Raw genomic sequence first — 12,629 nt, 5'->3', positions numbered from 1 at the left:
CCTTTGTCATTTTGTCTTTTATTAAGCAGTAAAATCGCTGGTAAGTTAGAGTTTATCCTCATCAAGGAGTGATAAATGTACAAGACTAATGAATGGAATCTTCTAAAAAAGGCTTTTCTTTGGTAATATACATTGTTTATATTATTTTACAAGAATGCAGTTTCATATATTAGAAACCTAACATTTACATGTGTGTGATCTCAAAAGGAAAAGTTTTGTGCTATGATAATATGAGTAAGTTAATTTGTTTGGGCCCTAAAGGTTGGCTTCTCATTATACTAAATTCATTTGCCATTTACCATTCATATACATTTTTTAAATGAATAAGCTATTCCTTACACTGATTCTGCACAGTTTATGAAATCATGGTATTTAAATGGAAATTTATTTGGAATAATTCCCTAGAACGTTACACTGAGCTACTACTTCAGGAGTAAACATCATCTCTACTCTGAAAGTGCTTTAGTTTAGCTAAAGAAATAAGGAAGCATTTTGCTTCTAGCTTTTAACTGTTACCTTTTATAACTGATTGTTAATTATAACCACTGATAAGTAAAAATAAACTGAAGTTGCCTTTTCTTTTTTTTACCTTCCAATTATACTCATTTCTATCAGTGCCCATATTTTGTCATGGTTGGTTTTGTTTTTTGTTTTTTAGTTTAAAAAGTACAATCAAGATCGAGAGAAAATAAGAAAGAGGGTGTTTGAAATGGCCAATTATGTCAACATGGTATGGTATACTTTATTAAGTGTAATTTTAACAATTTGGGTGTTTCTATGAATGCTTATGAAGCAGTGAGATAAAGTCAATACTCCTAAGACTAAAATTGCTAATTGGTTCTTGAACTTTTGCTACTTAATTGAATATTACTATTATATGATAGAGATGTTTCTCACCTACTTGCCACACTATGCTCAGGTTGATGAAAGTAGAAGAGATGGTTTGGTTTGAATTGTTTTTTGTTTTTTTTAAAGTCTGGGGAGACATCACTGGCCAGCAAATCCCCACAGGAAGCCAATGTACAGAAGAACATGAAAAAACAAATATAATCAGCCAAATTCTGGCACAGTAGCATCTTTCACTATATCATCTCACTGAATCATCAAAATAACTCTGAGATATTCCTAAACCTAATTTATATCTGAAGAATTAGATTCTGGGAAGCAAAGTAACTCCTAAAATCAGAGTTAGGAAATGCTAGAGATAAGATTTTTAACTTGGTCTCGTTGGATTTCAAAGTCCATTTCAATTGAAAAGATTTTGATTTTGGTCTGTAAATAAGACTTTATCATCTAATTAACAAAACCCTTTAAAAATGACTTCTGTATCCCTTCTTTTTAAATCTTAATGTCTTGTTAGTTGAACATACAGTTAGTCTGCCTACGTAAGTGGGTGAGTCTCTTTGTAAAAGCCTGCAAATTCTCTAAGAATAGAGAGAAAATGAAGGTTTGAAATCACATTTAATGAACAATGCCATCCATATCTTGTCTCTTCACCACAAAGATAATGCTGACTCTTTTTAAAGAACTCTCCAAACTGGCCATATTAATTGAGCATCTCCTTTGTGATAGGAGCTTTTCTTTCTTTTTTATTTTTAAATATTTTTATTAATTTATTTGACAGAGAGAGGGGAGAGAGAGAGAGAGAGAGAGAGCACAAGCAGAGAAACTGCAGGCAGGGAGAGAGGCAGAAGCAGGCTCCCCTCTGAGCAGGAAGCCCAATGCAGGGCTCGATCCCAGGACCCTGGGATCATGACCAGAGTCAAAGGCAGATGCTTAATCGACTGAGTTACCCAGGTGCTCCATGACAGGGACTTTTCTAGATGACAGAAATAAAGTGGGGAACAAAACCGACAAATAACCTTTCAAGGAGTTTACATTCTTGTTCAAGACAAACATAAACACACCAAATAAAAAGTATGTAGAACGGTGATTATAAGTGCTATTAAAAAAAAAAAAAGGCAGTGTAAAAACGAGAGAGAGAGAGAGGTTCCTCTTGGTATTGTGTTAAAGAGGGAAGGCCATTTCCAAGGTGTCCAAGGTGACATTTGAGTAGAGAAAGGAAGGGAGAGAAAGAAGTGCCTGATCCTTGGGGAGGGACAACAAGGCAGAGTGAAGTTCTAAGGACAGAACCTAGATCATCATATTTGAGGAACAGGGGGAAGGCCATTGTGGCTGGCATGCAGTAAGTCAGGGCAAGGATGGGAGCAAATGATATCTGACAGGTAGCAGTGTCTGGAACCTTCAACTCCTGGTAGGCCTGTTTAAGGACTTTGTTATTCATGGGTGAGGAAGACATTGGGAGAATCTGCTGAGGTGTAAGACGTTCAGATGTGTGTTCTTAAAAGATTGTATTGGCCATTATGTTGGAAATAAACTGAAGGAAAGCAATTGGCAGAAATAAAACCGGATAGGGAAATCATTACTTGATTCAGGGCAAAAGATGATGGTGGCTTGAGAAAAAGCAGTGGTAGTAGGTCTATTGAGAATAGCTGATCTCTGGTTAGAGTCAACAGAGTAGATGAGGTAGATGAGAGATGAAAAGTATAAGAAAAAAAAGAGTCAAGGGACATTGAGGATTTGGGCCTGAGCAACTTTAAGAATGGGTAATATGGTGGGGGATAGTGACTCAAAGGCAAGATGAGGATTTCCATTTTGGACACATTCAATTTGAGACCTCTTTTTGTATAAAGGTCTAGGTCCAAATCATTATTTTGTTTACTTAAAACTAATATAATGTTATATGTCAATTATATCTCAACAAAAATATTATTGCTTCTTAGTGGGGGTAAGTAATGAACAGTGGATTGCTAAGTTTTATTAAAAGTGTCCTATGACTAAGTAATTTTTTAAAATATATGCATGATGTTTCATGTAACATTTTTACATTTAAAAATGAAAATATTAGAGACTTTAAATTTCAAAAATCAGAGAAATAATACTAGGAAATTTCCTGAGATGAAGGGTAGACATATTGTCCATATTGTCAATGCCTTCCACATGTGTAGCATCTAGTAACATGTATGTGCCAGGTTATATCATTGTAAAATTTTGAATCAATGCAGATTAAAGCAAAGATTCATGGATGCCAAAAAAAAAAAGGAAGGAAAGAAAGATTCCCAGGTGAAAATGCTAGATATACAAGATTTATTGGAGTTCAGGGGCAAGGTTTGGGTGGAAATATAAATCCATAAGTCTTTAAAACATACAGTTAGCACAAAACATGGGTCAGCATACTATAGCCTGTGGACCAGATCTGGCCTCTGCCTTTATAAAAGCAGTTTTAATGAAACATAGCCACACTCATTTGTTTACACATCTATGACTGCTTTTCTATTATAGTGCCAGTGGTGGTGAGTAGTTATAACCATGCAGCCTTAAAGTCTGAAGCATTTTCTATGGAACTTTAGAGACTAACCTTACCAAACCTCTTATAAGATAACCAAAGGAGTGGGTGTAGATAAGTAGAAAAGAGACTAAGAGACTGAGAACAGATCCTTGAGGTGCTTCTTTGAAGATTGATCAGAGTATGGGAGAAATTGACAGAGACCAAGAAAAAGTAGACAATGAGCTTCAAGGAAAACCAGGGGATAGTGGATAGTGCTGTTCTGGAAGCTACCTGAAACAAAACTCTATCAAAGGAAGAAATGATCAATGATGTTAGTTGCTACTCAGGATTGGCCATTGGATTTAACAAAGTAGAAGTTATTGGTCAACTGGATGACACAAGTCTCTGTGGAGTGTAAGAGGACAAGGCATAATTAGAGTGAGTCCAATGAGAATAGGAAGTGGGATTAGAGGAGAAGATACAGAAAATCCTCTTCAGAAGTTTTGCTGTAAATGGGAGCAGAGGAATGGAATGGAGAATATGTGATAGGGGGAGAGGCTATAAAACTGTCCCCCCACCATGATGGGTCACCCTTTTTATGCTGATGGGAATGATTCCGTGGAAGACTAAGCATAGAATTGCAAGGAAGATGGAAGGATTACTGGAATAATCTCCTTGATTTGAGAAGAAATGGGAGATCTAGTGCATTAGTGGAAAGGTTAGGCTCACAGCATTGATTCATATAGTAAAGAAGGGGAGGCATAGATTGTTTGAATAGGTATAGGTCAGAAGGTAGACATTTGCTTCTGATTGCTCTGAGTGAATTTGGAAGCAGAGGCATCTGCTCAAGTGAGGTTTTAATAGAGAGTGTCACAATTTCTAAAAACAGAAGAGTGAGCATGAAAAAAAATGTGCAGAAGCCTCTGAGAGTAAATAGATTTTGGAAATGCAGCAGGTTCACTGAGACTGGTAAAGACTACTTGAGGTTGATAGTGATGGCTTCCAAGTGAAAGCAGTCAGCAGAATGTACTGTGTTCCAGAGCAGGGTGCAGGAGAGATGTAGGGAGGAATTGTTTGAACCAGGACTGGACTTTTGTCAGGTGAGTGAAATAAAGCAAGAATGGAAACAGGAAGTTGAGGGACTCGTCAAGGGGAGGGCTTTCATCTGGTGAGATTCTGACTTTTCTTTTGATGATAATTGCATTCCTCGATGCTCTTATTGTTTTCTAAGCTACTTAAAACCATTTCTTCAGGTTTCTCAGCCAGAAGTTGCCCCATGAGAAAGCCTGTCACTGTGCAGTGTTTTCTTCCCCAGCTTTATTGTGACATAATTGGCATCCAGCACTCAGTGAGTTTAAGGAGTCCAGTGTGTTGATTTGATATGCTTACTTGCAAAATGATTTCTGCCATAGGTGAGCTAACACTTCCATCATGTCACATAGCTGCCATTTCTTTTCTGTGGAGAGAACATTTAAAAATTACTCTCACCAATGCTGAAGTAATTAAGATAGTATTATTAACTATCACTACCAAGTGGTACACTAGATCCCCAGAACTCGTTCATCTAATAACTAGAAGTTTACACTCTAACCTACACTGCACAGTTTTGTAAACTATAGTAGCAATTTCAACTTTTGTTTTTAGAGTAAGCATATTGTCTCTAAGTTTAGCTCATTATTTGTAAAGGTTATCCTCTGTGCATTATAGATTATTTGGTTCGGTCCAGGTTTAAGAATTAGAGGATCACTTACTTTATTGTGACTCACAGACGCAGGACTCTTCTTATAGCATGTTCCTTTCCTGGAGTTCAAACCACTGCGTCAACCTTGCTATGACTCAGAACATTGCAAAGCAAGTGCACTTAACTTCATAAATACACTCAAATTGAAGTCATAGTAATGAACTACTAACAGAAAATTAGAATGTTTCTTGAGTTTGCAAGCAAGAGAAGTTTGTTTTCGTGGGAATTTTGTTTCGAAAAAAAGAGTTCTCTGGCCTGAAATAGCTAAGAGTGTCTGCCTTGCAACACAGGTACATTTCACAAGTGTGTTTGGAAAGAAGGTTTTTACAGTGCTGCTATTATTAAGTTCGAAAATGTAAAGTGCATTGAAAATATTGAAAGATAATACAACCATTATGTCGTTCTTTTGACATGTATTCTCTTTGGACAGCTTTATAAAAAGCTGAATACTCATGTGGCCTTAGTCGGTATAGAAATCTGGAATGATGAGGATAAAATAAAGATAACCCCAAATGCAAGCTCCACCCTGGAAAATTTTTCCAAATGGAGGGGAAGTGTCCTCCGAAAAAGAAAACCTCATGATATCGCTCAGTTAATCACGTATGTATAGGTTTTCCTCTCTATATGTTAAGTGGTATTTTGCATAGAAACTTACCAAAGCCTTGACAAAGCAAGTGGTATCTCAGGGTACAGGGTAAGAGGAAATGGCTTACACGGGGGGGTTAAAAGTTTAAAACGTACTCATTTGAATCTTATGGTGAATATGGTCTTACCTTAGTTACCTTGTTCTTTTATTTTGAAAGAAAAGCTAACAACTTAGCAATGATTCATTGGAATTTTGTCTGTTTTGAGTGGGTATACAGGAAGGAATGACAGGTTTAGATAATGGCAAGAGAAATTTTGTTTCAATGTTTTAGAACACCTGATCAGCTTTAAGCACTAGTCAGGACAAACTTCTAGGATAGAAAGAAAATCGCATATGACATTCTAATCCCACACCTCTACCATCCTGCTTTTAAAATGACTAATTAAAAAAAAGAAAAATGAGAAGTAAATCTGGTGATTATAAATTAGACAAGACTGCTGAGCATATCCCGCAAAAGAAATCAAGAAAATTCTACTGGATAGTTTGCAGCTGGAATCAGATAGAAGGAAGCCACAAGGAATGACAAAATTATTCAAGTTTTACTTCCTAAGAAAACAGGAGTTGTTACAGGAAATAAGAATTAATTAATACTCTGTGCTGGTTATCTACTACACATAACATATCAGCCCATAACTTCCTGACCTAAAAAGAAGTCTTCTTAAATGTCTGTTTCCTTGCCTGATATGGCTGAAGCACAGGCACTTGTTGGTCATCTCCGTATACATAGCTCTCATGTAGCTAACTTGGACTCCTTCCAGCATGGCAGTCTCAGGGTTCCGGATATTTTGCAAGGTGACCAGTTTTCCCCTAGAAGAACCTTTCAAAGAGGACCAAGAGAAAGCTTCCAGATTTCTCATAACTGAAGCTTAGAAATCACACAGTATTTATTAGGTATTTATCCAAAGGATACAAAAATAGTGATTCAGAGGGGCACTGCTCCCCAATGTTCATAGCAGCAATGTCCACAATAGCCAAAATATGGAAAGAGCCCGGATGTCCTTCAACAGATGAATGGGTAAAAGAATGAAATCTTGCCATTTGCAATGACATGGTGTATTATGTAAACTAGAGTGTATTATGCTAAGTGAAATAAGTCAGAGAAGACAAATAGTATATGATTTCACTCATATGTGTATTTTAAGAAACAAAACAGATGAATATAGGCGAGGGAAAAGAAAAATAAAATAAGATGGAAACAGAGAAATAGGCAAACCACAAGAGACTCTTACCCTAAGAAATAAACTGAGGGTTGCTGGAGGGGAGGGGGGATGAGGTAACTGGGCAATGGGCATTAAAGAGGGCACAAAATGGCAATCCAATATCAAGAATAGATTTCAAAAAAAAATAGATTTCCTGACTAGACTAGAATAAACAGGATAAAAGTACCAATTAGATATGATGGAAGGAAATAATTGCCCTTTCCTTATAAACTGAAAGTCATAGCCTTTACCTGACAAGTCAACATAACTGGGTAAGAACCTTGTTACAACTATACTCACTAAAAAGAGGAACCAAAATAGCTAGCTCCATAATGGGAGAAAATTTTATTTATTGCAAATGAGCTGGTAGTGGGTATTAAAGCTACACAAATGCACATTTGAATATAAGTAATTTTATTTTATTTTATTTATTTTTTTGAATATAAGTAATTTTATAACATACTTTTTGAAGAGGATATGAACGCCATGAATCTTCAAAATATCATACATACTGCAAAATACCACTTCAAGTAACAGATATCTGAAAATTTTTCAAAGGAAATGTAAAGCAGGAAGAAATTCTCTATTTTTCCTTGTTTTGCATGGCAAAATCAATACTCTCTGTTATTAATGATAAGTGGGAAAATATAAGTTCAACTTTTATGTAACTGCATTTACTAAGGAATTTTTAAAATAATGTATTCTTTGCAAACTATTAGAGACAACCCAGGGCCAGGATCTTGAACAGATAGCAGAATAATAACAAAAGCAGCACAAGGAATCATTACAAATTGAAAGAAAAACAAACTGAACAAAACTTAAAAAAGAAATTAAAATTACAAAAGAAAAAAAAACCAAAAAAAAAAAAAAGAAATTAAAATTACAAAAGACCAGAGCAATCATCTATGCAACTAAATGCATGTGGTTCAAATTCCTTTCCAGTAACAAATATTTCAATATTTGTTAACATAAATGCTTCAGTAGCACAAATACCACCAGAATGGGCCCAAATTCCAAATCCCACTATAGCTAAAACTGTACTAAAAGAAAACAAAAGCAGTTGAATATAAAATATGTGAAAGAAAGACATAAATTAAAACAAAGCATACATTACAATAATACTGTACAAATAAGATTTATTTATCTATATAAATAAAGTATTGAAAATTATTATATCCAGGGACGTCTATTTAGGTGATATGACAACCATTGCATGTAAAAAAAGTCCAACGCAAAAAAAAAAAAAAAAAAAAAAAAGTCTAACGCAAATTCAAAACCTGAAAACCTGAAGGAAACATTTAAGTTTTTATTTACAATGTGAGTTTCTCTGTTAAGCATTTAGAGTCCTGGATGAATTGTCTGTAGAGCATATAGTTGAGAATCATACGTTGTTACATCAATTTTTTTTCTTTCTTGCAGAGCAACAAAACTTTCTGGAACAACTGTGGGCCTTGCTTTCATGTCTACAATGTGCTCTCCTTATCATTCTGTTGGCATTGTTCAGGTTTGCTTGAAGATAAATAGTTGGTTCTACAGTCAAGTTGGTCAAACGCTCTTTTTTCTGAATCATGTAGTTTGTGTGTGTGTGTGTGTTGATATGATAGGTAGTATGATTGAATTTCAAATGTTGAAACAATCTTGCATATTGAGCATAGACGCAGCATGGCCATAATGCATTATTTTTTTTATATCTTGCTAGATTTAACAAGCTAACATACCTTGAGGATTTCTATATTCTATATAACCACGAAGGGTATTAGCCTGTAGTTGTCTTTTACTCTTCTGTATTTTTCAGATTTTGTTATTAGGGTAAATCTGGTTACATAAATTGGTATGTTCCCAACTTTTCAATTTTCTGGCAGGTTTTAGTAAAATTGGAATTATTCCTTCTTAAAATATTTGGTACAATTCATCAGTAAAATAACATGGGTCTGACATTTTCATTATGGAAAGGTTCTTAACTACAAATAAAATTTCTTCTACAAATATAGTACTATTCAAGCTATTTATCTTTTCTTGACTGAGCCTTGATAATTTGTGTCTCTAAGGAAAATGTCCATTTCATTTAAATTGGCATAAATATGTTGACAATATTCCTGTTATCCTTTTTTATATCTGTAGAATTTTTTATATCTGTAGTGATGTCTTCTCTCATTCATGTTATTAGTAATTTACTCTTTTTCTCATGGTAAGTCTCAGTGAGGGTTCATTAATTTTATTCACTTCTAAGAACAGCCTTTGCTTTACTGATACTTTATGCATAGTTTTCCTGTTTTCAGTTTCATTGATTTCTACTCTTGTCTTGATTATTGAATTTCTTTTGCTTTCTCTGCATTTAATTTGTTCTCTTCTTTTTCTGTTACTTAAGGAAGAATTTTAGATTGTTCATTTGAGACTTTTTTTCAAATTCAAACATTTAATGCATAAATTTACTTCCATGTACCGCTTTAGTTGAATCCATCCAATTTAGATAAGTGTGTTTTCATTTTAATTCAGTTAAAAATATTTTCTAATTTCTTTTTCGATCTCCTTTTTGACTCATGTATTATTTAGAAGTGTACTGTAATAATTTCTATTATGGATTTTTTATATTTCGTTTTGTTATGATCTGTGTATTCATATACTAGGGCTGCCATAACGAAATACCCTGGGTGTATGGCTTAAACAACAGAAATGTATTTTCTCAGAGTTCTGGAGGCTAAAATTCCAAGATCCAGATGTTGGTAGGTTTGGCTTTGCCTCAGGTCTCCCCCATTGGCTTGCAGATGGCCACCTTCTTGCTGTCCTCACATGGCTTTTCCTCGAAGCACACATCCCTTTCTCTTCAGTCCTGTTGTTTTAAGGTCCCAGGAGTACAGTCTTATTAACCTTAATTACCTCCTTAGAAGCCCTATACAGTCACATTGGAGGTTAAGGCTTCAATATATGAACTGGGGTGGGAGGTGCACAATTCAGTCCCTAATAGTCTGGGAAAAGTATTTACAAAATATTTTCCTTAGTAAACTTTTGATATTTTAAACCTTTTTGAGGTTTGTTCTTGATCAATACTGCATGTGAACTTGAAAAAGAATGTCTTCTGCTGTTAGTAGAGGGAGTGTTCTGTAATTGTCAATTACATCAAGTTCATTTATCCTGTTGTTCAGTTCTTTTGAATAATTTATGTAGAAAGAATGGTTAAGTATCCAAGTGTAATTGTATATTTGTCTATTGTTTCAATTCTATAAGTTATCCCTTAATGTATTTTGAAGCTCTGTTAAGCAAAATCACAAATAGAGTTATCATGTCTCTTTGGAGAATTAATGTATTTATTATTTTATATTTCTCTTTTTTCCTGAAATGTTCCTGTTCTGAAGTCTACTTTTTCTGATATCATTATAGTTACTCCAACATTTTGTGGGTGGCTAAAGTTTGCTTGATACAACCTTTTCCTTACTTTTATTTTCAGCATATATTTTTCTCTACATCTAAAGGTTTCTGGTAGACAGTAGATACTTGGGCTTTACTTTTTATCTAATTTGACATTCTCTGTCTTTTATTTGTTGTATTTAAATCACTTATATGTAATATAATTATTGATATTATTGGACTAAAAGCTTCCGTCTTGCTACGTGTTTGATATTCCATCATATTCCATTTTTCTGCTCTCCTTAGGATTAAGGATTTTTGAAAATAATTTTATTTATTTCCATTATTAGCTTTTCATTGTTATCTCTCTTTGTTTATTTTTAATGGTTGCCCTGGTTTATTATACAGCTCCACTTGTCTGTTTATACCTTGAAATACTTTTGTGCTCAGGGCGCCTGGGTGGTGCAGTTGGTTAAGCATCAGACTGTAGGTTTCAGCTCAGTTCATGATCTAAGTGATGAGACAGAGCCCCACATTGGGCTCTCTGTGCAACGTGGAGTCTGCTTAAGACTCTCCCTCTCCCTCTGCCCTTCCTCCCTGCACATTGTCTCTTTAAAAAAATAAATACATAAAAATCTTTTTAAAAAAAGAAATACTCTGGAGTTGTTGTACAACAGTATACCCCTAGTTACTCCCTTCCATTTTTTATGCTATTGTTATCATGTGTTTAACTTCACGTACATTATAAATACACAATATATTATTATTATTAGTTTTTCTTAGTCATCTCCCAGTGCAATTTAAAATAAGAAAAAATAGTATTATTCTTATCTATATTTACCTACATTCATCTTATCACATTCCCAACACTCATCATTTCTTTGTATAGCTACAAGTTTCTGTCTGGTATATATATTTTTTCTACCAGAAGATTTAAAAAAAAACTTTCTTGTAATACTGGTATGCTGTCAATGAATTCTTTTAGTTACTTTCAGATGACTTTATCTCTATTTCTGTTGTGTATATAGTGTCACTGGGTTTGTAATTCTGGGTTTTTCTTTGAGCACTTCTAATGATTTCAATTCACTGTCTGCTGGATTGCAGAGTTCCTGATGAAAAGTCTGGTGTAAACTTTATCTTTTTTGCTCTGAAATGTGTCTTTTTTTTCTACCTCAAGATTTCCCCCTTTCTTTTTAATTTTCATCAGTTTGATTATAATTGTGGTATAACTAAGTAGGGTTTTTTTTTTTTTTTAATGGGTAATTTATTCCACTTAGTGTTCCCGGAACTTCTTGGACCACGGGCTTGTATCTGATGTGTTTTGGAAGTTTCTCAACCATTACTTCTTCAAATATTTCTTCTATTTCATTCTATCCCCTTTTTCTTCCAGGGATACGTATGTCTGTGACCATTTTATATTGCCCCTCAAAACTTGTATGCTCTGTTCTGCTGTTTGTTTTCTTTTTTATTCTTTTTGAACTTTGTGTTTCCATTTGGTTAATTTTTGTTGAACTATTAAGACCAGTGATTATTTCCTCAGCTATTCCGAATCTATTCTTAAGCCTGTTGAATACCTCATTCACCTGTTACTGTCTATTTCATTTCTAGCATTTCCATTTGAGTCTTTCTTATGGTGTCTAGCTCTGCTGAAAGTTCTCATCCAGATTTGTGTGATATTCATCTTTTCCACTAGAGCTTTTAACATATTAATCATAGTTGTTTTGAAGTGTTGTCTGATAGTTCTAACATCTGTGTCAGATATGAATCTGGATCTGTTGATTGGCAGGGTATTGCTTTTCTTTCTTTTGGATGCTTATTATTTTTTGTTGAAAGTCAGACATCCTGTGAAAGACACTAATCTGAGGTGTGTGTGTGTGTGTGTGTGTGTGTATAATTTTTGGCCTGGAAATGATCATTTCTTTCCTTCTGCTGGGCCTCTTGTGTGAGGATTTGAATCACTGTAGCAGGAGTTGAGCTGGGTTTGGGATTTTGTTGTTGTTGCTATGATTGCCTTCAGTACATCACATGCTTTAAATTGCTCTAACATTGTTTTGTATTTAGGGTGAGGGCTGGTTTTCAGGGGATTTTTCTCAGTGTGTGTTTCACACTCATCTGTAGGTCTTTCCTGGATTCCCCAGAGAGTTTATGCTATTGAATCTCTCAATAGCTAGTTGTTACCTGTTATTGATGATGATTAGGCTTTCGATCAGAGGGGATATTTTCTTTTGTTCTTATTAAGCCTCAGTCTGGAGTTCCTTAGTGTCTTGGGTAGGTCCTTATAGTGTTCCTACTCCACTGCTAGGTGGTAGAGACCTCTCTCTCTCTCTCTCTCTCTCTCTCTCTCTCTCTATATATATATATATATATATA

General features: G+C 34.7%; 1 protein-coding gene across 2 annotated transcripts in view; it reads left to right on the top strand.

Annotated features, from left to right (window-relative positions):
* Positions 1-12,629, top strand: part of ADAM28 (ADAM metallopeptidase domain 28) — a 55,237-nt gene that overhangs the window by 16,399 nt on the left and 26,209 nt on the right. For both annotated transcript variants that reach the window (XR_005378676.1, XM_038573786.1), the window contains exons 8-10: positions 659-730; positions 5,500-5,669; positions 8,334-8,418. Coding sequence is in view for 1 of the 2 variants with exons in the window: in XM_038573786.1 (XP_038429714.1) it covers positions 659-730; positions 5,500-5,669; positions 8,334-8,418 (327 nt within the window). In the remaining variant the exon portion in view is untranslated. The remainder of the gene's footprint in view (positions 1-658; positions 731-5,499; positions 5,670-8,333; positions 8,419-12,629) is intronic.

This window comes from Canis lupus, chromosome 25 (assembly GCF_011100685.1).
Source record: "Canis lupus familiaris isolate Mischka breed German Shepherd chromosome 25, alternate assembly UU_Cfam_GSD_1.0, whole genome shotgun sequence".
NCBI lineage: Eukaryota > Metazoa > Chordata > Mammalia > Carnivora > Canidae > Canis > Canis lupus.
Note: the sequence above shows the minus strand (reverse complement) of the source record. Positions and strands in the feature narration are given on the sequence as shown.